This window comes from Leucopleurus acutus (assembly GCF_964270905.1).
Source record: "Leucopleurus acutus genome assembly, chromosome: 2".
NCBI classification, from domain to species: domain Eukaryota; kingdom Metazoa; phylum Chordata; class Mammalia; order Artiodactyla; family Delphinidae; genus Leucopleurus; species Leucopleurus acutus.
The window spans coordinates 57,070,260-57,096,701 of NC_139143.1; the positions used below are offsets into that span (position 1 = coordinate 57,070,260).

General features: G+C 40.1%; 1 protein-coding gene across 1 annotated transcript in view; it reads right to left on the reverse strand.

Moving 5' to 3' along the window:
• Positions 1-19,075: 19,075 nt before the first annotated feature.
• XPR1 (xenotropic and polytropic retrovirus receptor 1) overlaps positions 19,076-26,442 on the reverse strand; it is a 196,422-nt gene continuing 189,055 nt past the window's right edge. The window contains exons 14-15 of the mRNA XM_082834431.1: positions 22,343-22,564; positions 19,076-19,701 (exon numbers count right to left, since the gene is read on the reverse strand). Coding sequence (XP_082690557.1) covers positions 19,641-19,701; positions 22,343-22,564 — 283 coding nt within the window. The 3' untranslated portion in view covers positions 19,076-19,640. The remainder of the gene's footprint in view (positions 19,702-22,342; positions 22,565-26,442) is intronic.

A 26,442-nucleotide genomic window follows, 5' to 3' on the forward strand; every position in this document is an offset into this window, starting at 1 on the left:
GTGAAAGTTGAAAAGGATTTTTCTCTAGGGTGTTGAGAACAAAACATTTTGGGGTGTGTGTGTGTGTGTGTTTAATCATGTCAAATGACCTGATAAATAACTGCATAATTTGGGCTGGAGGAGTTAAAGTATAGGGGAAAATGCAAAAAGCTTTGAAATGGTCCAAAAAGCATTATTGGATGCACTGTCTACTGCATCCTTTCAGGTTATCTGAGTTATTTTACAATTCTATAAATTGTAGAAAAACTGACAGTAATGCACATTATTTTCGTCCATACGAATGCCAATTATAGTTGGTGGAATTGACCCATGAATATTGACCAGTTTTGCTGATTTTGCATTTATTTGTAAATTTTTCTCACCATTCCAGATGTCTATATATTTGCCTGCGTTTCAGATTCTCTTCTGAACAGGTTGTAACACTGTATGGGTTCTCTTATTAATTACTGACAAATAAAATCTATAATTCTATGAAAGGCATGACTATATCCTCTTTTAAAATTACCTTTTGAGGGGCTTCCCTGGTGGCGCAATGGTTGGGAGTCTGTCTGCCGATGTAGGGGACGCGGGTTCGTGCCCCGGTCCGGGAGGATCCCACATGCCGCGAAGCGTCTGGGCCCGTGGGCCATGCCCGCTGAGCCTGCGCGTCCAGAGCCTGTGCTCTGCAACGGGAGGGGCCACGGCAGTGAGAGGCCTGCGTACCGCAAAAAAAAAAAAAATTAAAATTACCTTTTGATGTGTCCACAGAGAAGGGGCCATGTGAGGAGAGCGAGAAGGCAGCCGTCTGCAAGCCAAGCAGTTACGCTTCCAGAGAAACCAAATCTGCTAACATCTTGATCTCTACCTACCAGCCTTCAGGACGAGAAATAAATTTCTGTTATTTAAGCTACCCAGTGTGTGGTATTTTGTTATGGTAGCCCTAGCAGACCAAGACAATTTACCCAATTTATTTATCCATTTACCTGTTGATGGACATTTGGTTGTTTCCAGTTTTTTTGCATTGTGAATAAAGCTGCTATTAACATTCATATACACAAATTACCTTTGGCCAAATTTATTCAACTCATGTTTTCAATTACGCTGATATTTCTTAGCGTAAACCAGGCATTATGGTTGGACACTGAGGAGAGAAAATTAGATAGCACCCTTGTCCTCAAGAACAGTCTAGAATGGGGGGGAAATTTGGGGTGTTGGGTAGAGACTGACAAATGACCAGACTTGATAGAGATAAGGAGTGCTCTAAAGGGGGTACTGGTGGAATGTAAGAACAGGGGCATGTTAGTTTTTCTGAAGGAAAGTGAAAGTGCTTGCTGGCTTTTCCTGGGCAGGTGAAGGGCAGGAGGAGAAATTCTCTGGAGAATCAGCCTCACGCATGGAGGCAGGGAGGCAGGCTTTCCTGAAGCTTCCATTCCAAGGATGGGTAGAAATGAATATGGACTAGCAGAAGGAGGTTGGATTCTTAAGAGCCTCGTGTCCTACAATATATAGGACAGATTGTAGGTAGCATTTAAAATTTCAGAAGAGTAAAATTTTTGGCTTCTCATATCTCCTGGCATGTCTAAGGGAACAAATACCGTGGTCTGAGAAGTCACTGATGATTTTGAGTCACTGATGAAATGACATGGTTGGATGTGTGTTTACAAAAACAAAACAAAGTTCCGGATTGCAGAGGGAAGATGGATTAGAAGCAAGGGGACTAGTGCCCCAGGGTAGGTTCTCCAGTAGAAGGTGCTGAGAGGAAGCATGGGGTATACAATATTTGTTAGAGAGCTACACCTGTGAAGTTAAAGGGAGAAGCAGGATGGGTGGAGGAAGAAGTTGAACCACAGAGAGGGGCCGACAAACACTTGGCCAATCCAGCATGAGGCCCTGGGGTGAATATTGCCCCTCAGAGTTGTCATGTGTTGGGACAAGATGGCTGAGCATTTATATGCCCGGCATAAAGAACAGTCACTCCACGTGGATTCGTGTAGTCACTGGACGTTGATTGCCCCAGAAAGGGCATGGTTTGTAGTGAGGTAGCTGTCTGCCACTGAGGCAGACCCTGGAGGAGCTGTCAACCAGAGACACTGCTCACAGCAGCCCCCTTACCTGTGCCCCCACACCTGTGAAGCGAGTCCTTCCTTGGACAGAGATCTGGGCGGGGCACTTCTGTGTCCACCTTAATTCACCCTTTGTGTCATTCGGCTCACTTTTCCACACATGTCCAGACAGCAGTTCTGCCAGGACTGTGGTGTGATTTCCTTCCCGAGGGAGGTTAGTAGGACAAGCCAGCCCCCCACTGATCCAGTGGGTCTCTGGGCCACAGTCGATGCTCCTTCACTCTAGATGCCTCTCCTCGTCAGTTACCAGCTGTCCCAGCTTCAGAGGCTAGTCTGATGATATGACCCAGACCTTACCCCCAAGGGGCCTGGGCCCTGGTCACTGTGTCCTTGGGCTGAGGTTTCTGTATCTCTCCGTTTACAGGCACAATTGGGAGTATCAAGGGAGTATCAAGGGTGCCCAGGTCACCTGTGTTAAAAAATAATTTTCTTTCCAGAAAAAAGACAAAAGCATGACTCTTCAACAGATACAAAGATGAATGAGATATGTGTATATATACAAAAGCTCAGGGAAGCCAAAAAGCACAGACGTTTATGGCATAAATGAAAGTTGGGATGAATTGCAGGTAGAGACAAAGTTTTTCTCTACAGTGGGAAGAGAGTCCATTAAAATCACTACTGGACAAGACAGAAGTTACATTTCCTACAACTTAACAAAGAGTTGCAAAACAGTTTGAGTTGAGGAATAAGACTAGAATCCGATAATCCTGCAGGATTATAAATGATATATTATAAATTATAAATGATATGCGTGTTCTTTGAAACATCTGTTTTCTACACCTGGGTGCCAAACATACTCCTCCCGTCCCCGCTGCGCATAATAGCAGCCTCCTCTTCCTGATGATTGGGATCAATTACTCTACCAAACCATGACTCCTCTGTTTGCCTGCTGGTGCCTGGACAGAGGAAGCCCAAAGTACCCTAGCTCATAATTCAGTGGGACCAGGACTTCCAGTCCTGCAGAGCTCAGAGTCAGGGGACAGAAAGCAGAAAGTGGATTAATGAGCTTGATGCTAAGTGGAGCTATTCCTGCTTCCACACCTTGATACTCAGACTCTGTGTCCTTCCCTTTGGGGGCCCAGTACCATATACAGGGTTTTGATTCAATGCATGTATGGAATCCTGGAGTGTGACACCCATACTCACAGAGTACTGCCTCTGCTTGGCACTTATCTATGCTTTCAGTATACCATTCCACAGCTCTTTCAGGCTGGCAGCTTCTAGGTGGTGAATTCCATGGTCATGAGCTGACTCTCACACCCCCCATGCTATATAGTTAGCCCTCTGGTCTGAGGTGATATTATATGGAATCCCATACCAGTGGATAAAGTACTCTGAAAGGCTTCAGATGGTGGTGCTTGTTGAGACCCTCTGTGGTCAGGAAAAGGCAAACCCATAACCTGAATATGTATCTATTCCTCCGAGGGTAAAGAACAAACTTCTGGACCTTCCAGGATGGAAAGGGCCTAATGTAGTCAACTTGTTACCAGCTGGCTGGTTTTGTCTCTTGAGGAAGAGCAACTAGTATGGTGCCATAATGGGCACTCCGTTTTGGTCTCTGTTGCAGGCAGGATGACTCTGGTGGCAGCAGAAGCCAAATTACCTTTGGTAAGTGATAGTCTACATTTGTGGCCCATGAATAGCCTCCATCTTTGCCCCCTCAGCCACTTTGTTCATGTTTCCATCATGCCAACACGGGAGCGGCTGATGACAGAGGCTGGCTGAGGTCAGTGGGATGAGTCATCTGTCTGCTTGGTCGTTTAGTTCTTCATCAATGGTGGATGCTCTCTGAGGATGTTAACATGTGATTCAAAGATTTTCCCACTTCACCCCCATTTCCATAAGTCCATCCACAGACCTTTACCCCAGACCCCTTATCCCTGATCTTCCTGTTTTTCCTAATCAGCTAGCCAGGCCATTTGCCACGATATAGTCTAACCTTGGGTCACTTCTCCTTTCTGCACCAAGTGGATGACCAGTACACTGCTCAAAGCTCTGACAATTGGATTTTCCTTCATTACTGTCTTTCAAGGTTACCCCTGTGTGAGGCTGCAGTGCACCTACTGTCCAATTGCAGCTTGCACCCACATATGGAGCTGACCCACCCATGAAACGAGCTCAGGCTTTTTTCTCCTCTTTCATTTGGTTTTACAGGGTGTCCCATACAGCCATAGGTGTGCCCTGAGGGAGGAGCTCTCAGGCAACCATGGTAGGTGAGAGGGGGGTCTGGGTTACTTGTTCATGCAGCCTGCTTGTGCCCTCTGACCCTCCTAATGCTCAGTCCTGGAGGTACCACTTCCACCCAATCTGACTCATTGGGTCTGAAAGGACCCAGCATTTGATGGGCAGTTCTAGCCACAAGGTTGGTTGGTGACCCATGGTTAGACATTCTTTCTCTATCAGGGACCACTAGCAGGTTAGAACTTGTTATTCAAAGGCATATAATTCTACACTGCAGAAGGCATGGTCTTACTCCAGAGCCTGGGGGCTCGCATTGGGGTTTGCCACAAACTCCACATGGTATCTTTCCCCACCACTGATATCTCCAACAACACCATAGGGTCTGTTAGGTCATAAGGCCCAAGCAGCAGGATTGCTCACATGGCATCCTGGGCTGGCTGCAAAGTCCTTTGCTGCTCCGGGACTCATTCAAAGTTCGCAGCCTTTCACATCACCTGGTACATGAGTCAGAGCAGTATCTCTGGGTGTAGAATATGCTGACTCAAGAACTTGAAGAGGTTTACCTGGAATGTTTCCTTCTTTATGGTAGGAGGTACAAGATGCAATAATTTGTCTTTCACTTTGGAGAAGAGGTCCTGGTTACTGGACCTGATGACTGGACTTCTAAAAATGTTACAGATGTGGCAGGCTCCTGAATCTTCTCAGGGTTTAGCTCCGACCCTCTGGAACACACGTCTTATAAAGGTCTCCAGTGTGCTAGCCACCTCTTGCTCATCTGACCCAATCAATATAATGTAATCAATGCAGTGGATCAATGTGATGTACTGTGGATGTCCAGCAGATCTGGATCTCTTTGGACTTAATATGGCCTTGGAACAAAACTGTTAATGTATACTGTCATTTTCTCAGAAATGTGAATTGCTTTTGATCCTCTGTTTTTATTGGAAGAGCAAAGAATGCCTTCACCAAGTCACTAGCTATAGACCATATACTTGAGGTGGTATTGAGTTGATCTAATGAAGATACCACATATGGCACTGTGCCTGTGTCTGTCGTTATATTTGATTGAGCTTGTGGTGGTCTACAATGACCCTTCCTAGTTCATCCAGTTTCTTCAGGGACCAGCTTGGTCAAACAAGGATGGAGAGGAGGAGCAGAGGGATAGAATGTGGCAATAATCTCCATTCTCCTGTCTCCCACAATATGACTTTACATTTATCTATTTATTTATGCCTGGGGAGAGGGTTAATTTGAGATTTCATTTGGCCTTTCCCCATATGATACTTCTTATTCTGCAGACCAACCATGCAATGTGGGTGTTGGCCCAGCTGTTAACTAGGTCACCCCAATTATATGTTTGAGGACTGGGTAATGGACCACTGGGTGGGCCCAGAGATGCTGTGGATCTCTGTAAGCTGGACATCGGTCAGGACTACAGTTATTATCTGGCCCCCGCCCATAGGACCCACGCTAACGTGGGGGCCATGATGAATCAGGCCTTTGCGCATCAGTGATAACTCAGGTCCTATGTCCAACAGTCTTCAGAATGTCTGGGTATTATTCGCTTTTCCCTAGTGCACAGTCACCTGAGCAAATAGCCATAGGTGCCTGTGCGGAAGACCTAGGGGAATCAGTGCTGTGTATATGTGCCATGATATTGCAGTGTTTTTCCTCCTGTGGACCCAGCCACTTCCGTCAATAGTTCTGGGTTTGAAAACTGGCTCAGGTTCAGAAATTGGGCAAGCGATGTGCCTTTTTATCGGGCAACTGCCCTCAGCTTCCCGGTCGTCCATCTTTCATTTCTTCCGCTAGTAAGCTGGGTAGTACAATTTGGGTAACTGCCCATCTATTTCGTCTCTAGGGACACTATTCTAGTAACCATTCTTATAACCCTCCGTGGTTCTGACCTTCTTGGCTGCCACTCCGTCTAATCTTGCCAGTCATTACAGTAATCATGACCGACTTTGGATGGTTTTGTGCTGCTGCCACCTGGCCTCTGTTGTTTCTGAGTCCTATCATCCCTATTGCTATCAGTCTACACAGCTCTGTAATGGTGTCTTCATAGCAGAGTTACCTTGAACTTTTAGTGAGGCTGGTGTAGCTCTGACCAGTACATTCTTTATGACCTTTGTCCATGGTATGTCCTCTTGGCCTTCCAGCCATTGTGTATCCAGCATGCCCACTTCCATGAGCCTTGTAGCCACTGCCTTCACTGTCCACTGTAGCAATTCTGGAATTTTAACTTTGCTTAACATGGACTATCACTTTTTCTATGTTTCTAGGAGCCATGCTAGTAGAAAGTTTGTACTGACTCCTGGAATTCTTGCTAGGGAATTAAATTCTGCATCTTGGGGAGCACTTCCAAGTCAAAAATTCTTCTCTATTCAATCTTACATTTGGTCCCTTTCTTCCAGCACCCTCAGGATCTCCTCCAGCTCCTATGGAATCATGGAATGGGGATGGGGAGGGCTAGTGAGGATTATGGGGAGGTATGTCTATAGGCTCAGACTGTTCTCAGGGGTTTGAGGAGTCAAAATAACCAGACATTGCATCTGATGTGTCAGGTTTTCCCAATAGTGGTCCTGACCTAGCATAACAGACCTGCCTTTGTTGGGTGTTTAACTGTCTTTGAAGGTCTGCTACTCTATTAAGTCCTGGGCTTGGACCTTCCTCCCCCTCTTACTGTAGGAGATGAGAGCTTCTTTGTATGCAAACAAAGAGGCCCTCTGGTTCCACATCTGACTTTCAATTGCCTGGTACTTGTCCTCAGCTGTTCATGATCCTTCTGTAGACATCAACGGCACTTAGCAATAGCCATCCAATCTCATTGCGCTATAGCTACTCTCTCTACATCTCCAATGCCCGATACACTGCAAGTTCATGCCTTCCCCAGTATACCATCCCAATTCACCATGGATAAAACTTTTAAAAATTGGAGGGAAGGGAAGGGAGGGAAGGAAGGTGGCTGGCTCAAGGGAGAGGACTCCTGTGAAAAGCAGTCGATTAGGGAGCTCATTTGTTGTTACTGTTTAGTTAAAAAACAGTCCCAAGAGTTGTCGTCCCTGGAGGGGCGGAAGACAAATTCTCAGCAACAATCAGGGGAACCCAGCTTGTTGAAGAACCTATAGTTGTGTGCGTGTGTGTGTTTTGTGGGAGGGAGGAGAGTGTTCTCTGATTTTCTTTAAAATGGTTATGTTGAGATCTGATCAGGCATAGCTTTGGAAAGAAGCAGTAATTCACAAGCCACGTCCTAGCTCCTGCCAAGCAGGAAAATTTTTTTTCTTCTTTCTTTTCCTCTGAGAAACAGAGAGAATGTGGGCTATCAAGCCAGTCATATCAGAGACCTAATCCCAGGTTCAGTAATTACTGCAGTGTCCACAGCCAGTCACTGAACACTTTCTCCTCTATAAATGGTGCCAACACTACTCGATGTGAGATGGGCCTTGCCTGTGGTGGGAAATGAGGGTCAGCAGTGACTACTCTGCCCTTGAGGGACCTGGTCTGTTCTCTGTGGGGTGGAATAGAAAGTCCACAGGATGAAGAAGCATCTGCTAATTATCAGTGAGGGAGCATCGGGAACAAGTTTTCACACAACTTCTCAGCACAGGATCAAAGTGAGAACACTGACCAGTTTGCCAGTAAGCAAGCATTCCTAAGGGGCATAGCCTCTTAGCAGTCGATTAAAAAAAGCCAGTTACCTCCTAAACGTACTCAGTAGCTTATCTACTAATAGGCTCTAGAAGTTACCTTTCAGTTTTTGGTGTTTTTTTTTTTTAATTTTTTTTTTATACAGCAGGTTCTTATCAGTCATCAATTTTATACACATCAGTGTATATATGTCAATCCCAATCTCCCAATTCATCACACACATACACCCCTGCCGCTTTCCCCCCTTGGTGTCCATACATTTGTTCTCTACATCTGTGTCTCTATTTCTGCCCTGCAAACCGGTTCATCTGTACCATTTTTCTAGATTCCACATATATGCGTTCATATACGATATTTGTTTTTCTCTTTCTGACTTACTTCACTCTGTATGACAGTCTCTAGATCCATCCGTGTCTCTACAAATGACCCAATTTCATTCCTTTTTATGGCTGAGTAATATTCCATTGTATATATGTACCACATCTTCTTTATCCATTCATCTGTCGATGGGCATTTAGGGTGCTTCCATGACCTGGCTATTGTAAACAGTGCTGCAATGAACATTGGCATGCATGTGTCTTTTTGAATTATGGTTTTCTCTGGGTATATGGCCAGTAGTGGGATTGCTGGGTCATATGGTAATTCTATTTTTAGTTTTTTAAGGAACCTCCATACTGTTCTCCAAAGTGGCTATATCAATTTACATTCCCACCAACAGTGCAAGAGGGTTCCCTTTTCTCCACACCCTCTCCAGCATTTGTTTGTAGATTTTCTGATGATGCCCATTCTAACTGGTGGGAGGTGACACCTCATTGTAGTTTTGATTTGCATTTCTTTAATAATTAGTGATGTTGAGCAACTTTTCATGTGCTTCTTGGCCATCTGTATGTCTTCTCTGGAGAAATGTCTATTTAGGTCTTCTGCCCATTTTTGGATTGGGTTGTTTGTTTTTTTAATATTGAGCTGCATGAGCTGTTTATATATTTTGGAGATAAATCCTTTGTCAGTTGCTTCGTTTGCAAATATTTTCTCCCATTCTGAGGGTTGTCTTTTCGTCTTGTTTATAATTTCCTTTGCTGTGCAAAAGCTTTTAATTTTCATTAGGTCCCACTTGTTTTTGTTTTTATTTCCATTACTCTAGGAGGTGGGTCAAAAAAGATTTTGCCATGATTTATGTCAAAGAGTGTTCTTCCTATGTTTTCCTCTAAGAGTTTGATAGTGTCTGGTCTTGTATTTAGGTCTTTAATCCATTTTGAGTTTATTTTTGTGTATGCTGTTAGGGAGTGTTCTAATTTCATTCTTTTACATGTAGCTGCCCAGTTTTCCCAGCACCACTTATTGAAGAGACTGTCTTTTCTCCATTGTATATCCTTGCCTCCTTTGTTATAGATCAGTTGACTATAGGTGTGTGAGTTTATCTCTGGGCTTTCTATCCTGTTCCATGGATAAATCTTTCTGTTTTTGTGCCAGTACCACATTGTCTTGATCACTGTAGTCTGAAGTCAGGGAAACTGATACCTCCAGCTCTGTTTTTTTTCCCTCAAGATTGCTTTAGCTATTCAGGGTCTTTTGTGTCTCCATACAAATTTTAAGATTTTTTTGTTCTAGTTCTGTAAAAAAATGCCATTGGTGATTTGATAGGGATTGCACTGAATCTGTAGATTGCTTTGGGTAGTACAGCCATTTCACAATATTGATTTTTCCAATCCAAGAACATGGTATATCTCTCCATCTGTTTTTGTCATCTCTGATTTCTTTCATCACTGTCTTAATAGTTTTCTGAGCACAGGTCTTTTACCTCCTTAGGTAGGTTTATTCCTAGGTATTTTATTCTTTGTTGCAATGGTGAATGGGATTGTTTCCTTAATTTCTCTTTCTGGTCTTTCATTGTTAGTGTATAGGAATGTAAGAGATTTCTGTGCATTAATTTTGTAACCTGCAACTTTACCAAATTCATTAATTAGCTCTAGTAGTTTTCTGGTGGCATCTTTAGGATAATCTATGTATAGTATCATGTCATCTGCAAACAGTGACAGTCTTACTTCTTCTTTTCCAATTCGTATTCCTTTTCTTTTTCTTTTCTGATTGCCATGACTAGGACTTCCAAAACTATGTTGAATAATAGTGGCGAGAGTGGACATCCTTGTCTTGTTCCTGATCTTAGAGGAAATGCTTTCAGTTTTTCACCATTGAGAATGATGTTTGCTGTGGGCTTGTTGTATATGGCCTTTATTATGTTGAGGTAGGTTCCCTCTATGCCCACTTTCTGGAGAGTTTTTATCATAAATGGGTGTTGAATTTTGTCAAAAGCTTTTTCTGCATCTACTGAGATGATCGTATGTTTTTTCTTCTTCAATTGTTAATACAGCGTATCACATTGATTGACTTGCATACATTGAAGAATCCTTGCATCCCTGGGATAAATCCCACTTTATCATGGTTTATGATCCTTTTAATGTGTTGTTGGATTCTGTTTGCTAGTATTTTGTTGAGGATTTTTGCATCTATATTCATCAGTGGTATTGGTCTGCAATTTTCTTTTTTTGTAGTATCTTTGTCTGGTTTTGGTGTCAGAGTGATGGTGGCCTCGTAGAATGAGTTTGGGAGTGTTCCTTCCTCTGCTTCCTCTGAGAAGGATGGCTGTTAGCTATTCTCTAAATGTTTGATAGAATTCACCTGTGAAGCCATCTGGTCCTGGACTTTTTGTTGGAAGATTTTTTGTTGTTGTTGTTGGAAGATTTTTAATCATGGTTTCAATTTCATTACTTGTGGTTGGTCTGGTCATATTTTCCATTTCTTCCTGGTTCAGTCTTGGAAGGTTATACCTTTCTAAGACTTTGTCCATTTCTTCCAGGTTGTCCATTTTATTGGCATAGAGTTGCTTGTAGTAGTCTCTTATGATGCTTTGTATTTCTGCAGTGTCCGTTGTAACTAGAAGTCACCTTTCAGTTTCACAAATATTTATTAAGCCTCTACTATCTACTAGATACTTGACACATTTCAGTAAATATGATTTTGTGTGACTTCCTGGTGACAACAGAGCACATTTGGAAAAAGAATGTCTCCTCTCCCCTGAATTGTATTACTGCTAGAGCCCCAGACTAGTCAAGGTTGGGGCATGGCCACAGAAGGAAATCAGCATATATCCTCACGAACACTGACAATAGCTGGCAGCAGGGCACATACCCTATCCAGCAAGTCTTTTAACGAAAGCTGCCAGGGAGGGGCTTAAAGTTTTCTAAGGAAGCTATGGAACTGCAGAAAAAAATGTCTAAATTCAATAGTTGACAGGAACAATCTTTGGCAAACTGAAGTTTCTAAGCTATCTTTGATACTTCCTTATAGAAGTGCTACAGGAGCCCTAATTGACTAAAATTTTAAGTTTTATTGGCTCATCTGGTCAGAAGGTAGTGTTTGAGAAACCACAAATATAGCAATTTTGAAATTTAGTAAAGTGGCAATATATTTGGGAGTTAATATTATGAATATGCTTTTCCTTGATTCTCTTGCCTGTTTCTCTTGAGTTGCTTGGTTTTCTCCTTACCCTAGAAACATTTCCTTAAGAAGAGTAGCATAGTAAATCTACTGCCAAAAATCATTTGATTTTGGTTATTCTATTCACTTATGCAGAAAAGAAGCCATAGGGCTGCCCTAGTTGGAACAAGGCAGAATGCTATTATCATCCTCATTCTCATTCAGCTATGCAGTCTATAAAAATATATTAATATTTGGGGAAAAACTTCATTTTATAAAGGTAAACACTGGACTTTGATGTTAATGTGTTACTTAATGATATCACTTAAATTTGTTTCCTGTGTAGGAAGCTGCCCCTAGTTGTTAAAAAAGAACTACATCCGTTCAGATAAGACATTCCTAAGTGAATTATAAGGACAGTTTTTTGGCAATAGAAAGTTCTGAAGAAACAAATCTTGACAGTTCTAATACTTTTATTTTTAAAAGGATGAGTTAAAAAAAAAACCCAAATAATAGGATTTGATGTTTGCCTGGGAAGTGGTAAAAAAGAATCTCTAACTTGGTGATAGAAAATTCAGCTTATCCTGGGGTGCTGATACCTAGTAACGTGACAGTCTGGCTTTTTTGGCAGTGGTTTCAGATAAGTAGTTTAGAAGTAATTTTATCATCTTTCCCTGCTTGTCTCCATAAAACTATAATAGTTATTAAACCAATTTTAACTAAAATTAAGTATCAAAGTAATGCCTAGTATATGATAGGAACTCAGTAAACACATACTAAATTAATTTTTTAAGAATTCAAAAATTCCTTAATTTCCTTAGGGAAAAGGTGGGAAAGTAAGAAAAAAAGTGTCAGAAACTGTAAAGTTATAGAAATTCCTCAAATCAGTTTTTGAAAAATAGCTTCATGAATATTTAATAAAATTTATGTATTTAAGTAAAACCAAAAATGTGTAAAATTAATCATTATTATTCTCATAAACTAAGAAAAAAATCTAATCACGGGTTCGTGCCCCGGTCCGAGAAGATTCCACATGCCGTGGAGTGGCTGGGCCCGTGAGCCATGGTCACTGAGCCTGCGTGTCCAAGCCTGTGTTCCGCAACGGGAGAGGCCACAGCAGTGAGAGGCCCGTGTACCGCAAAAAAGTAAAAAAAAAAAAAAAAAAACTATAGTGTATTTATATGCCTATAGGTATACAAATGTTGAGCATGTATTATTATCATCAGATTATAGAAAGGGCTGTCGAGTATCCAGTGATTCATATATATTCACAGCTTATCTTTTTTTAAAATTTAATTATTATTAAAAAAATTTTTTTTTGTCTGCATTGGGTCTTCGTTGCTGCACACTGGGTTTCTCTAGTTGCAGCAAGTAGGGGCTACTCTGAGTTGCGGTGTGCGGGCTTCTCATTGCAGTGGCTTCCTTTGTTGCGGAGCAGGGCTCTAGGCACGTGGACTCCAGTAGTTGCAGCACGTGGGCTCAGTAGTTGTGGCTCGCGGGCTCTAGAGCACAGGATCAGTAGTTGTGGAGCACAGGCTTAGTTGCTCCGTGGCATGTGGGATCTTCCCGGACCAGGAATCGAACCCATGTCCCCTGCATTGGCAGGCATAGTCAACCACTGCACCACCAGGGAAGCCCCTCACAGCTTATCTTGACTTTAACCTGGTAACTGCACATTATCATATTAGCCTAGATAGAAACGTAGTAAGAATAGAACTTCTGATATTAAAATAAAATGAAAAGGCTTTTTGGCTTAGTCAATAAAATATTTTTCTCTTTCCATTTTGAGTATACTCATCCTAGGGTTAGTTAACTTCATAACTTTTCCTAGAGATATAAGGAGTAATAACTGATCCAGGAATTCCACAGAAAATTCGATGTTCCCATACAGGGTCTGGGTATGCAGTGATAACAGGTGTCTGGATCGCCAAGATACAACTGAACAGGTCATTTCATCTGGTATTTGAGATTCTTTGTGTGAGTTAGAAAAAAAGACCTGTTGCATCAATCCATTGCTTTAGAGTCACACTTCATATATTACATAAAGAAAAAAGGCCATTTATGATTATTTTTCCATTTAGTAAAAGAGTTAAAAAAATGTTCACCCTTGAAGTCTGTTTGCCCTAAACCCTTATACAAGTTAGTCCTAAGAGGAATCATGTTCAGGATCCAAGAAACCCAGAGAGAAAAACAGAGTCACACAAACCATTCGCCAGTGACAAAGGAGTCAGCAAACTGTTGGAAAACAGAGAAAGCTTGTAATAATGAAAAAAGGACAGAGTTTTTTTAACCAATCACTTGTTTTCTTTTAAAAACACATAACCACATTAACTTTTTGTTTTATACAACCATCTACAAACTATAAAACAGTACCACATTGTGCATTTAACCTACTTTCAAGAAGGGAACTCCACACTTCGTAAGAATTCTACCCATGTAAGAAAGAAGGAAAAAGGAGACAGGTAATAGCATAGTCACAGATACAACATGAGTTCAAGCAAGCATCAATTCTTTGACGTCACCTTTTCCATTTACCGGAGTGGAGAGAGTAAGAAAGAAAGCAAGGGAGAAAAAAGAGGGAAAGCAGCACCCACAGAGGACTAATCACATTCCATAGTTACTTTTGACAACTATAGTTCAGAGTTTCATAGAATAGTATCATTTGACCAACACAACATGGTGGGGGTGGTGAAGGAAACATAAGTAGAGGGAGAGGATTCAAAAAGACAGGTACCTTTTACACCCTATTGCCCTCCTAAATACTCTTCATGGATACAAGCTTCTGTGTTAATCTGGAAAACAGCAAGATATTAATCTTCACAATGTGATAAAGCTTAAGAGTTCTGCTCTTTTTGCAAACGTGACTGGCTCACAATTTCACTTTACAGTTCAAAAGAATAACAACATCATGATCATTCAGGATTCCCCACAATCTTCCTCCCTATTCCCATCACGCTGGTGTTGCTACAGGACAATCAGGGAAGTGTGGGTAGGGACTTCAGAGATAATGATGAAGGGATAGTGAGATGGAATCCTCGCTTTTGTAGGAGTCCACATCTTTCTGGTAGTAAGTCTTCCCTCTGATGTGTGGTGGTACAGAGGAAAGGGCATAGGAAGAACTAAGGTAATATGGTAGAAGTAACTGGTTTGAAGGTATACAAGGTATACAAGATGAGACTGTGTAATTAGCAGACACACTGAATCCAAGGCAAACAGTTGGTTATTTGATTGTCCTCCTTAGGTTGATGGCACCATAAAAAAATAAAAACAAACAAACAAAACTGAAGGTGACTTTGATTTAATAATAAAATGAACCAAAGGTCTGCTACAAGGAAACATGCTTTAGATGAAAAGCAGTATAATGATTTTCTTCTCTTCAGGGGAAACTCTCATCTTGTCCCTCTGACTTCCTCTTCCACAGTGAGTAAGCAAATTCATTCTGGAAGGTTGTTTTTAAGGGGCAACTCAATATCAGAGTTTTTCTAATTCATACCAGAAAGGCATTATGAGCCATTCCCATCAGCAGGCTCCTCTCCATTCCCAGGCAAACTTCTCATATCATTTAAACTAAGCTGTTCCAAATCTAATGAAATGCTTTTACTTTTCCATATTTGGTGAGTAGTGTGGCTTAATGCTGGTTGAATTAATGGTTTGTAGCATTGGCCAGCACAAATTTCTTATGCTCTAATATAATCAACTCTATCCCACATTACCACTGTGCTCTGACATTGTATAGACTGAAAATACAATGCAGAGGGTTAGCTTTTAAGATTTACTATCAAGACTGATACCTGAAATGCAGAAATGAAGTGTGTTTAAGTTATTTACAAAATGTCTTTAATTTTCCTTGTTTCAGCTAATCATCCAAAGCAAGAAATAAAAGTTAGATGTGTCATAAAATGAATTAAGCTCATAAATTTGATTTACTCCTCTTTACCTAACTTTTCCTGAAGATCTACTAGAACTTTTACTGTCTTAACCTAGTGACACTGATCTTATTTATTGTTGGCTTTTAAAATTAGATTTGTTAAAAGTATGGGGATTTTGTAGTTGAGAAAGCCTTAGATTCAACATAACTTTTTTCAATCTGAGAAGCTATCTTAATGTTAAAAATTTCAATGTTGTATAGCAAGAAGTACTTATTTTTTTGGGCTAGAAAATTTCATGCAAACTATTACAGAAAACAATAATCTGAAATTCGTTTACCAAATAAAGTGCAATCACTTCAGAGAAACCTAAGTTTTTGAATAAAATAATGCCATGGATAGAGTTATTTTCTAAATTACTTTTCTTAGACTAAGAAATTTTTCTAGTCATTGCTTAGAAAATTGCACTTGGGCATAAAGAACTATTTCCTGAATAAAGCAAAGTAGTGGAGAAAGACGGTAGGGAAACACAGGCAGGTCTCTTACCAGCTGTATAACCACTGAAAGGAGAGACAGCAAGGCATTGTCACCTCCATGCCATCAAGCTCATATACTTTCCTAACTGCCCTGCTGCCAAGGTCCAACATCCTTTTGCTCTTCTCTGCTATCTCCACAATTATTTTATTTCTCTTCAACTAAATGTCTGTTAATCTGATGCCTGTATGCTCAGTAATAGGCTACTTTTTTCTATTCTTAACTTGCCTTAGTTAAGAAAGGATGAACTGCTTTCTCTAGTTATCATGACTGTACTTTGGTCAAATCATGGTAGAAGGATACCATATAGCAACAAGTTACTTCTAGTAAAATCTGTTAAAATCTTAGAACTCTTATGTTGAGAATATTGGGATGCCACAAATCCTAGGGGCTGGGCTCCATTTTCCTTCTTTAAGGGTTCATACATGTTACTGCTGAGGTGACAGGCATTCTCCTCTCACATCATTGCTTCTGAATTTGAAGTTAAGCAGGTTTCTTAAGGAGAAAAATGGCTGATGCCAGAAAAGAAAGATGCACATAGGTTTTCAACATCTTTCCAATCTTAGAAATAACTATTATAACCTAATGATGACTTAATGTTTGATCATTTTATTGTCTTTCTGTATTGGTATGAAATCCTCCTCAATGACTCCATTTTAATAGTATAGGCAGCCTTAATAATAGGTGCATATTTGTGCATAGAAAATAAGCCACTTTTGTCTTTTACTTTCTCTACACAAATCAATGCTTTCCATACTTTCTTTCATAAAATGAAAAAGGAATTTTATTCGTTTTTTGTATTTCCTTTTCATTAATTTGGGGAGTATTTTCACTGACATCAAATTGAGTGATTCTCAAATAAAATAAAGCTAGAATTTCTAAACCTAAAATCAGATGAAGTTTTACCTTTGGTTAGATTGCTGCTCCTTTAAAATGACTCTGTGACATTCATTTCCTAAGAGTTCTATTGAGAGTTTCAGCGTACAAGAAGCTCCAATAAAATTTTAGGATATAGCATTCACAACGGCTAGGGCATATAGAACTTAGGAGAAAAATGCACAATGCCTTTTTCGGAGAAAAAAAATTAAATATATATTCTGTCTCCCAAACCATTTTCTCCTGATGAGGAAAAGCCCTCTTTTCTCTTTACAGCTTTAGGAGGAACATAAAGCTGTTGTGTTTAAATACATATTTGAGTAACTGTCATAGTAAGTTGAAAGTTACATAAGCCTTATCATTCTTGAATAGACTATGCTGATAGGATGAACATCAGAAAAATAATACATTCTAACATTGTATTACCTATGAAAAAAATAATACTGATTAGGGCCTAGAATCATAATAGTTGAAGAAAGACCAAATTGGTCATAGGATACACTGAAGTAAAAACACTGGAGAATTCAAATACCAGAAGTCAACTGTAAGATTTTGTGTGTCACTATATAGGTTTACTAGTAAGAATGAAGTTGACAACTCAAATTGCTCTGGATACACATTAGTACCACCAATTTTATTTGTACAGGAAATGACTGGTCCACTGGACTTATCTATGTATTTCAGGAATAATTACTGCTACTTTTTGACAGACCAGTGATATTTCCCCCATAGTTTTAAAGTACAAAACCAGAATAGTTAGAAAAAAATCCCAAGTATAAATAATGTGACCTTTAAACTATTAAGGGTCACTAAATTGTTACCATTGATTATCATAAATGATTCAATTTATTTAAACTAAAAAAAAAAAAAAACCCCAAATTAAACTTCTCTTCTTCAGTTTTGGGCCAAGGAACATGCTTGGCAAAACAAAAAAAACAATAAAGGCCACAAAGTTTTATGATTTTTCAGGGGAAAAAAAAAATCTCGATTCAGGAAGGGAACAGATTTGGGGAACTTGTAAGAATAAAGATGAAAAAAAGAAAACCTCCTTTAAAAAGAAACTATTTGTCAGTTAATTGGCAGAATTTTGGTAGTAACAGGAACTTTAATTAATCTACTGGAATTACGACAGGGATGAGTAAAGACTTGTGATACATGGGAGAAGAGCTGATGACAAAAGGGTATACTAAGGGGTAGTAACCATGTTTTTAATACTAAGTGATAATACTAAATTTAATGCCAACCACATTCAAGAAAGTAAAATCCCTTATGGCTTTTGGGCTTATCTGGATGACTTAGGAAATAGGAAAGAAATTAGACAAAGAAGTGAAAATGAGCATTATGTACAGACCATGATAGTCTGAAATTTCTAAGAAATACTTTTTGTGTATAACCAAGTTCAAGACCCCCAAATTTTAAAAGCAGTTTTTCTATCATAGGAGGGGCATGAAATCCAATGTTCATCCTTTAAAACTGCTGGGAAAGGGCTTCCCTGGTGGCGCAGTGGTTGAGAGTCTGCCTGCCGATACAGGGGACACGGGTTCGTGCCCCGGTCCGGGAAGATCCCACATGCCGCGGAGCGGCTGAGCCCGTGAGCCATGGCCGCTGAGCCTGCGCGTCTGGAGCCTGTGCTCCGCAACGGGAGAGGCCACAACAATGAGAGGCTCGCGTACCACAAAAAAACAAACAAAAAACAAAAAAAAACTGCTGGGAGAAATGGCTGCTAAGGTCTGTTTTATCACTGTAATGTAAAAGAGGAAGGATAATTTGTTCTATGCTCTCAAAAGCATGGTTTCCCCAAGACAGACTTTGAATTTGATCAAATTCTGGCTAAAGTAAGAGGGCCGATAAGAAAAACTATCCAATGAGGGTGTAGAGAGTCTCTGAAATAGCTCTGTCTTCTAATTCTGAGTTAGTAAAGGCTGTACTCCAATTACCCTGCATGCTGAAGCTTAATAAGGCATAACTTCAGTTGTTACGGTTGGAATATGGGCAAATGTATTCCACATCTGTTCCTTTAAAGAAAAAAGTATCAGAGCTCTTAAAGAAATTTCAACTGGTTGTGTGGAAGTGTGTGGATGCTTTGTTATGAGAGACATGCTCAGGATTCTAAAGCAGCAGCAACGTAAGAAATCAGTAATAAAACTTTGGCTTAAAATTAAAAAGAAAGGAAAGAAAAAGTCAAACTGGTGCAAGTTGTCTCATGAAAGAGGTATTGTGGACTAAACCCTCATAAATGCTGTCCAACATTAGTTTCCCCTGTCTTCTTTCACTGTTATCACCTTCATTGTACAGGAGTTATATCATTCTTTTATGGTTAAGTTTCATAAATAATGAGAAAACCATATGTAACAAATACATCATATTTCCCACCCACCCAGCAACCCTCCCCAAAATAAGAAAAGTTACATCAAATTAAAAAGTAGCTTCGTGAATGAAGGTACTGCTCTAAGTTGCACTTTCCCTGCAAGTGCGGCCAGTGCTTTTGCGCTGGGTATGAAGGAAAGGAAAAAATTCTCCACATAAACAGACAAAAAATTTAAAAACCAATGTCCGGTTTCAACCAGTCAAAACCGGGCCAAGCGGAAGCCGAGATATCTCGGTACTGTCCCATCAGAGGGTCCTTGCAATGCTTGTTCTTCATCCTGACAGGTATCTGTGTCCTTGTGATTGTAAACAATCCATAAGATACTATGTTTTTGTTCCTTAAAATGTCCTCTGATTGGCAAAATGAAGTAAATATTTGTTTTAAAAGTAGAAAATGAAAATGAAACCAGAAGAAAAGAAAAGAAACACAGTGAGCTTGTTTGGAGTCCATAGGATCCGATCTGGAAGAGCTCGGAAAATGTGTTATATGTCTTCTCCTGTTTTCAGCTGGAAAGGTACTAGAGGTTGCGTTGGTCGAGGAAAGAACTGTAGAGTAGGAAAACCAAGGATGTTAATCTAGACTTCAGAGGATTCAAGTGTTAGCTTCATCATCTGTGTCTTCTATCAATACCTTAGTGTCACGAGCCTTGGATCTAGTGGTAATAACAGGAAAAAAAAAACCTTAGTCCATTACTAAAATACAAACACATCCAAAGTATTAGGTACATTTCCAATCTTACTACCATTAAAAATACCAGGCACAGGCACCATACACTGTTGGACACCAGATGGACTGTTCCTGGAGTTTCGTATTCAATTGTTGGTATTACTGGAAAAACACTAAGAAACTAGATTGCAACCAGAGGAAGGAAACAAAAACAATGCCAGGTCATGTGCAATGGAGGGACTTTGATTTTATGATGTATCTCTTTAACCTCTTTGAGTGACAATTTTCATCTCTGTAAAGCAGGAATAATAATACCTATTTTACAAAATACTGCTTTCACTTCATGGAGATAGTATGAATATCAAGTGAGAAAATGGATATAAAAAACATCAGTAAAGCATTAAACAAATATAAGGAATTATAATAAGGATGATAGAAGAATCATTTGAGGTACACATGAAAAACCAGGAGAGTTGGCCAGCAGGTGATAAGACCTAAGGAGAGACATGACAGTTGTCTTCAAACAGTTAACAAAGTATACATAGAAGAGGCAGAAAACGAAGTTATGTTAGAAAGCCCAATCAGGATCAACTGGTTGAAATTATAGTGAAGCATATTTCAACATAAGCTATCTACCACAATAATTATCCAACAATAAAAGCAGGTGCCTCGTATAGTTATAAACTTCACTATCACTGATGACTGTCAATCAGCATAAGATGACCAACTATTCAGGATGTTGTAAAAGACATTCCTGCATGGGATGAAAAATGGGATTAGATAATGTCAAAATGTTCTGCAACTCACAAGCCCCATGAGGTGAAGTGGGTATTATTATTATTACTCAACAGAGGTGAAAATAGACATTCAAAAAGTTAAGGATGTGCTAAAGGTTGCATGAGTCACAAAGTCAGTACTCAATCTCAGAACTTCTTAGATTCCCTGCTCTCTTGTTACATATATTACATATAACCTGCTCCATTGTTCTAAATGTCTTCCTCTGGTGGCAATCTAGTACCCCAGTGCTCTTCCACTGAACACCTGAAATTGAACGTAAACATCTATTGCCAAAGAGCTCCCTTGTTTCTGAAACAAAAAGAGTGTATGTTTAGGTTGCCCTCTGCTGGTAACTAACAAGGATTAGACTTTCCAATTTAGGAACTCAATGAGACGACCACCCACAGCACTGCCTTCTAGCCCTTTGTGGCCCTTATCTTGCTGACTCCACCAGCCTCCACATCCCCTCCTCTTGCTTCTTCAAACTCTGCTTCCTGCTATATATAATAATATCATGCTTTGTTTTGATGTTCTTCCTGCTGACCTCCCTGACCATTCCTTTCCTGCCCCTTTTGTTGGTTCTTTTTTTTCTTGCCTGTGTTTGTTCCCTAAGACTCAGTTCCTTGCTCTGCTTTTCTTTTCTCTACCTTCTCCTCTTCAGAGAACTCCTAAATTCTATCTAAAGCTCAGGCAATTTCTACTCTGCGCCCCTGTGGGTTATTACCACCTCCTATTTTTTTTTTTTTTTTTACTTCCTTTAAAATGTTTCCTTATTTTCTTTTTAGTCCTATTGTAACCATCCTAATTCAAGTCTTTAATGTTCCATACTTAAGAATACTGCACTGGTCTTTTAGTTGAGCTGGCCTTGAGTTTTCCCTTTCCAAATATATGTTGCACAGTGCCATTAAAACTTATGAAAATATTACTTTCATAATATCATTCTATGAAAAAATTCTCTGTGACTCCTTCCTGCCTACAAGATCAAGCTTGTACTTTTCAGCCTTCTACAATCATACTTCATCTATTCAGCTAAATTTTCTTACTATCTGTTACTAGTTTTAGTCACAGGGCTTTTCTTTCTGCCCCTCATTTCCACCTTCATGTCTTTACTGTGCCTCTAGCCTATTCAAACACTCCCTTATCCTTTAGAAAACTGCTCATGCTTAACCTGTCTCCTCCTTCACTCCAATCCACTGTGCTAGCCACTGTCTCTAAATTTCAAATGCAGCCACAATATACCCTACATTTATTGTTACTTTTAGGAATATACAAAGTAAATGACTGATAAAAATACTTTTGTAGGTATTTAGTAAAAAAGTAAAAATAATAATAGCTTACACTTATCGAGCTCTTTCTGTGAGGAAACTGGTCTAAATCCCATGTCATCACAAATTTAATCTAACCAGCCACCCTATGAGCAGGACCATATTAATCCCAATTTAGAGATGAGGGATAATATAGAGAAATTAAGTGATTTGGCCAAGATGACATAGATGGCAAGTGGCAGAACTAGGATTGCTAAAGTTTATAACTTGGAAATGATTTTTATACAAGATATACTGAAGAGTCAAGTAAATTATTTTCCAACAAATTTTCCCCAGTGTACTTTTAATGCCAAATTAGTAAGTATTAATTAGCATATTAATGACATTTTACACTATGTGTTCATTAAGACATTCTATATATAGGTTGGATCATATGAAACTGCTGTTATTGCTGGTTTTTGTGGTGAAACACGGTTGAACGCCAGCAATTTCACCTGGTTCAACCTGACAGCTTCTTAACTTAAATGTTATCCAGTACTAAAACCTGAAGGGAATTCATCTCACAGAAGTGGAAGCTATACATACTGAGAAGCAAGGCGAGGCCGGCGCAGGGATATGCTCTGGCTGTACTTCCATGGCCGATTCTTCTGGCGGTTTCGTACCCCGTCTTCCTGGTCCATCATCTGCTCTAGAAGCGTCTGATCATCTGCATTCAGAGGGGCCACAGAGATGTCCCTCACAGCACGGAATTCACCACAGTTATTCAGATGTTCATTCTCCAGGCGGAAGAAGTTCCACACAAATCGCCTTAGCAAAATGGGGTAGAATAGGCAAATTACTTATAAAATTTGAACATACTACTACTATCACCTGTAGACCTCCCAGTATAACAACTTTCCACTCATAGAAACAAAAAAAGAAATTAAGGACTAGAATACTAAAATAGAATAGAAAAAAGATGGTGTGGGGGGGTGTGGGGGGAAGGGGACAAGAAAGGAGTAGGCAAAGGAAAGGGACTCATGGAATGCAGTTTCAGAGTACTCATTCTTTCCCTTTATTGAACAAATATTTATTGAAGGCCTACAATATGATAGGAAAAGGCACTGAATGAGACAAAGCCTCTTCCTGTATAAGTGCAATTTCTAATGACAGAGACAGATAATAAACAAGTAAACAATTAGCTAACGGTAAGTGCTCTGAAGAAAATAAAGCAGGGCAAGGGTATAGAACATGTTTCTTTGAAGAGATGGCATCTAGCAAGGAAGCAAGTCAGGTAAAGTCCTACAGAAAAGTATCCCGGGCAGAGGAAACAGCAAAAGCTCCCAAGCTGGACAGGACTTTGGTGTGTTAAAACAACAGCAAGGCCAGTGGGGCTGGAGAGGAACAGGAAGGTTAAAATGGCAGATGAAGATGGAGAGGTAGAAAAGAAAGGGGCCTGATCCATAGAGGGCCTTATAAGCCATAGTGAAGAGTTTAGATTTTTAAGTGTGATAGAAAACAAGGAGAGTTCTGAGCTGGAGAATGATGTGATTTGTTTTAAAAAGATCATTCTATCTGCTGAACTGTGAACAGACCAAAGGAAGATGAGAACACCTGAAGGAAGACCAATTAGAAGCTGCTGCAGTAGTCCAGGAAAGAGATGATGGAGACTTAGATACAGCTGGGGATAACAGAGGTGATGAGAAGCAGACAGACTAGGGATTTATTTATGAAGATGAAGCCGACAGGACTTACTGACATGGGATGTGAGTGGTCTCAGGTTTTTGTTCTCAGTGAATGGTGACACCATTTACTAGAGATCTGGGTTGTTCCTATTAGGCCAGAGCCATTAGATATCCAACAGCTACATGGACATGAGTTTGCAGTTCAAGAGAGTCTAGGACTATAGACAGCATAAGAACAGTATTTCAAGTCATGGGCTTAGGAATAATATAAGTGGAGGAGAGAAGATTAAAGAGGATTAAACCCTGGAGCACTCCAATATTTACAATTTGGGAAGAGGAAGAAGAACCAGTAAAGGAACTGAGATGGAATAGATAGTGAGACAGAAGAGTGTAGTTTCTGAGAAATCAAGTGAAGAAAGTGCTTTGCTGAGAGGTAAAATAAGATAAGTACAGAGAACTAACCACTGGATTTACATGAAGAGGATAAAGAGGCAGTATGATCTAAGAGCACAGATTCTGGGAGACTGTCTAGATTCAAATCATGGATGCTGCCACTTACTAGGTGTAATAACCTTGGATGATTTACTTAACCTATGCTTCATTAGTAAAATGAGACAGTAACAGTACCTACCTCACAAGACTGTTGTGAGGATTCACTAAGTTAATACATGTAAAGGGCTTAGAACAGTGCCAGGTACATAGAAGGCAATACATAAGTGTTTGCTATTATTATTATTGATTATTAACAAAAGCAATTTAGTTTGAGTATTGGGAAAAGAAGACTTGAGTTGAATTAAAGGGAGAATGGGGGAGGAGTCAGAGAGCAGAGACAGCAAGTACAGACATCTCTTGAAGAGTTTTGCTGTAAAGGAGAGCAGAAAAATGGGCAGTAGTTGGAGGAAGATTCAAAGGAGATTTTTTGCTTTTGCTTTAAATGGGTGATAGAACATCTGATTCTATTATGAAGCTGATTTTTTTTTTTTTTTTTGCGGTACGCGGGCCTCTCACTGCCGTGGCCTCTCCCGTTGCGAAGCAGAGGCTCCGGACGCGCAGGCTCAGCGGCCGTGGCTCACGGGCCCAGCCACTCTGCGGCATGTGGGATCTTCCCGGATCAGGGCACGAACCTGTGTCCCCTGCATCGGCAGGCGGACTCTCAACCACTGCGCCACCAGGGAAGCCCCGCAGATAATTTTTTAAAGAGAAAAAAATCAAGAATAAAAAAATAATTGGGCTTGCCTGGTGGCGCAGTGGTTGAGAGTCTGCACGGGTTCATGCCCCGGTGGGTTCGTGCTCCACATGCCGTGGAGCGGCTGGGCCCGTGAGCCACGGCCGCTGAGCCTGCGCGTCCGGAGCCTGTGCTCCGCAACGGGAGAGGCCATGGCAGTGAGAGGCCCGCGTACCGCAAAAAAAAAAAAAAAAAGTAATTGAGCTCCCTCTTTTTACTAGAACAAAAATTTTTCTTAATGTATAAAGCAGCATACATGAAAGAGAAAGGAGTATTTGCGGGGAGGCGTTATTGGTGATGGAGAATTTCAGATCCCAAACCTAGACATCTGAGAAAGTGAAGAGGGGAAGGAGGGTTGACAAATGGTTTGGAGAGAGCACTGACAGCAACAAGTATACTGCTTCCAGATTCAATCTTATTTTATCAGGCCATCCTGATATACGTGCCCATCCTGACTCGGAGGAAAGCTATATACCTGTCTAAAAATATCTTTATTTCATCTTCATTTGTGAAAGATATTTTCACTGGGTAAAGAGTTCTAGGTAGGGAGTTATTTTCGTCAGCACACTTAAGATACCATTTTAATGACTTCTGACGTCCACTGTTGCTGTTGAGAAGTCAGCTGTAAATCTAACAGCCATTTCTTTAAAGATAATCCTTTCTTTTGGGCTGCCTTTTTTTTTTTTTAATAAGCATTTTAACTAAAGCACAACATAAATATATAAAAGTGTGCAAATTTTAAGTGTGCAGGTTGGTTAATTATTATAAAGTGATCACAATGTGTAATTATCACTCAGAAACAAGAAATAAAAAATTACCATATACCTAAAGCTGCCTGTATGGCCCCCCTATGTTATCTTCTAGAGAGTTTATTGATTTACCTTTCATATTTAGCTCTGCAATCCACCTGGAATTGATTTTGCATACATTATGCAGTGGAAGTTGAGATTTATTTTTTCCCCCATATGGATATCCAGTTGACTCAATATCATTTATTAAAGAACCTTTTTTTCTCCACTGTTATATAGCCACCTTTGTCATAAATCAGGTAGTGTCAATGAATGTGTGGATCTGTTTCTGGACTCCCTATTCTATTGCAGTGGCCTATTTGTCTCTTCTTTGTCTCGTCAGACACTGTCTTACTTATGGTAGTTATATAATAGGTTTTGATATTTGAGAGTATAAGTCCTTTACTTCGTTCTTTTCAGGATAGTCTTGGATATTCTTGATCTTACTGCTACCATATAAATTCTAGAACTGGCTTGTCAATTTTCACATACATACATCTTTCATTAAATTTATTCCTTTAGGGCTTCCCCGGTGGCGCAGTGGTTGAGAATCCGCCTGCCGATGCAGGGGACGCAGGTTCGTGCCCTGGTCCGGGAAGATCCCACATGCCACGGAGCGGCTAGGCCCGTGAGCCATGGCCACTGAGCCTGCGCGTCTGGAGCCTGTGCTCCGCAGCGGGAGAGGCCACAACAGTGAGAGGCCCACGTACCGCAAAAAAAAAAAAAAATTTATTCCTTTAGGTATTTGATACATTCCAGGGCTATTCAAAACGGTATGTTTTTTTAAAATTTCATTTTCTAGTTGTTCGTGACTTTTTTAGAACATTAATTTATGTCAACCTTATATATTCATTCTAATAGCTTATTTGTAAATTCTTTTGAATTTTCTACATATACAGTCATGTCACCAATGAATGATCATAGTTTTATTTCTTCCTTTCTAATCCTTATACTTTTTCTCTCCTCATTGCACTAGCTATACCTGCAGTATGATGTTAAATAGAAGTG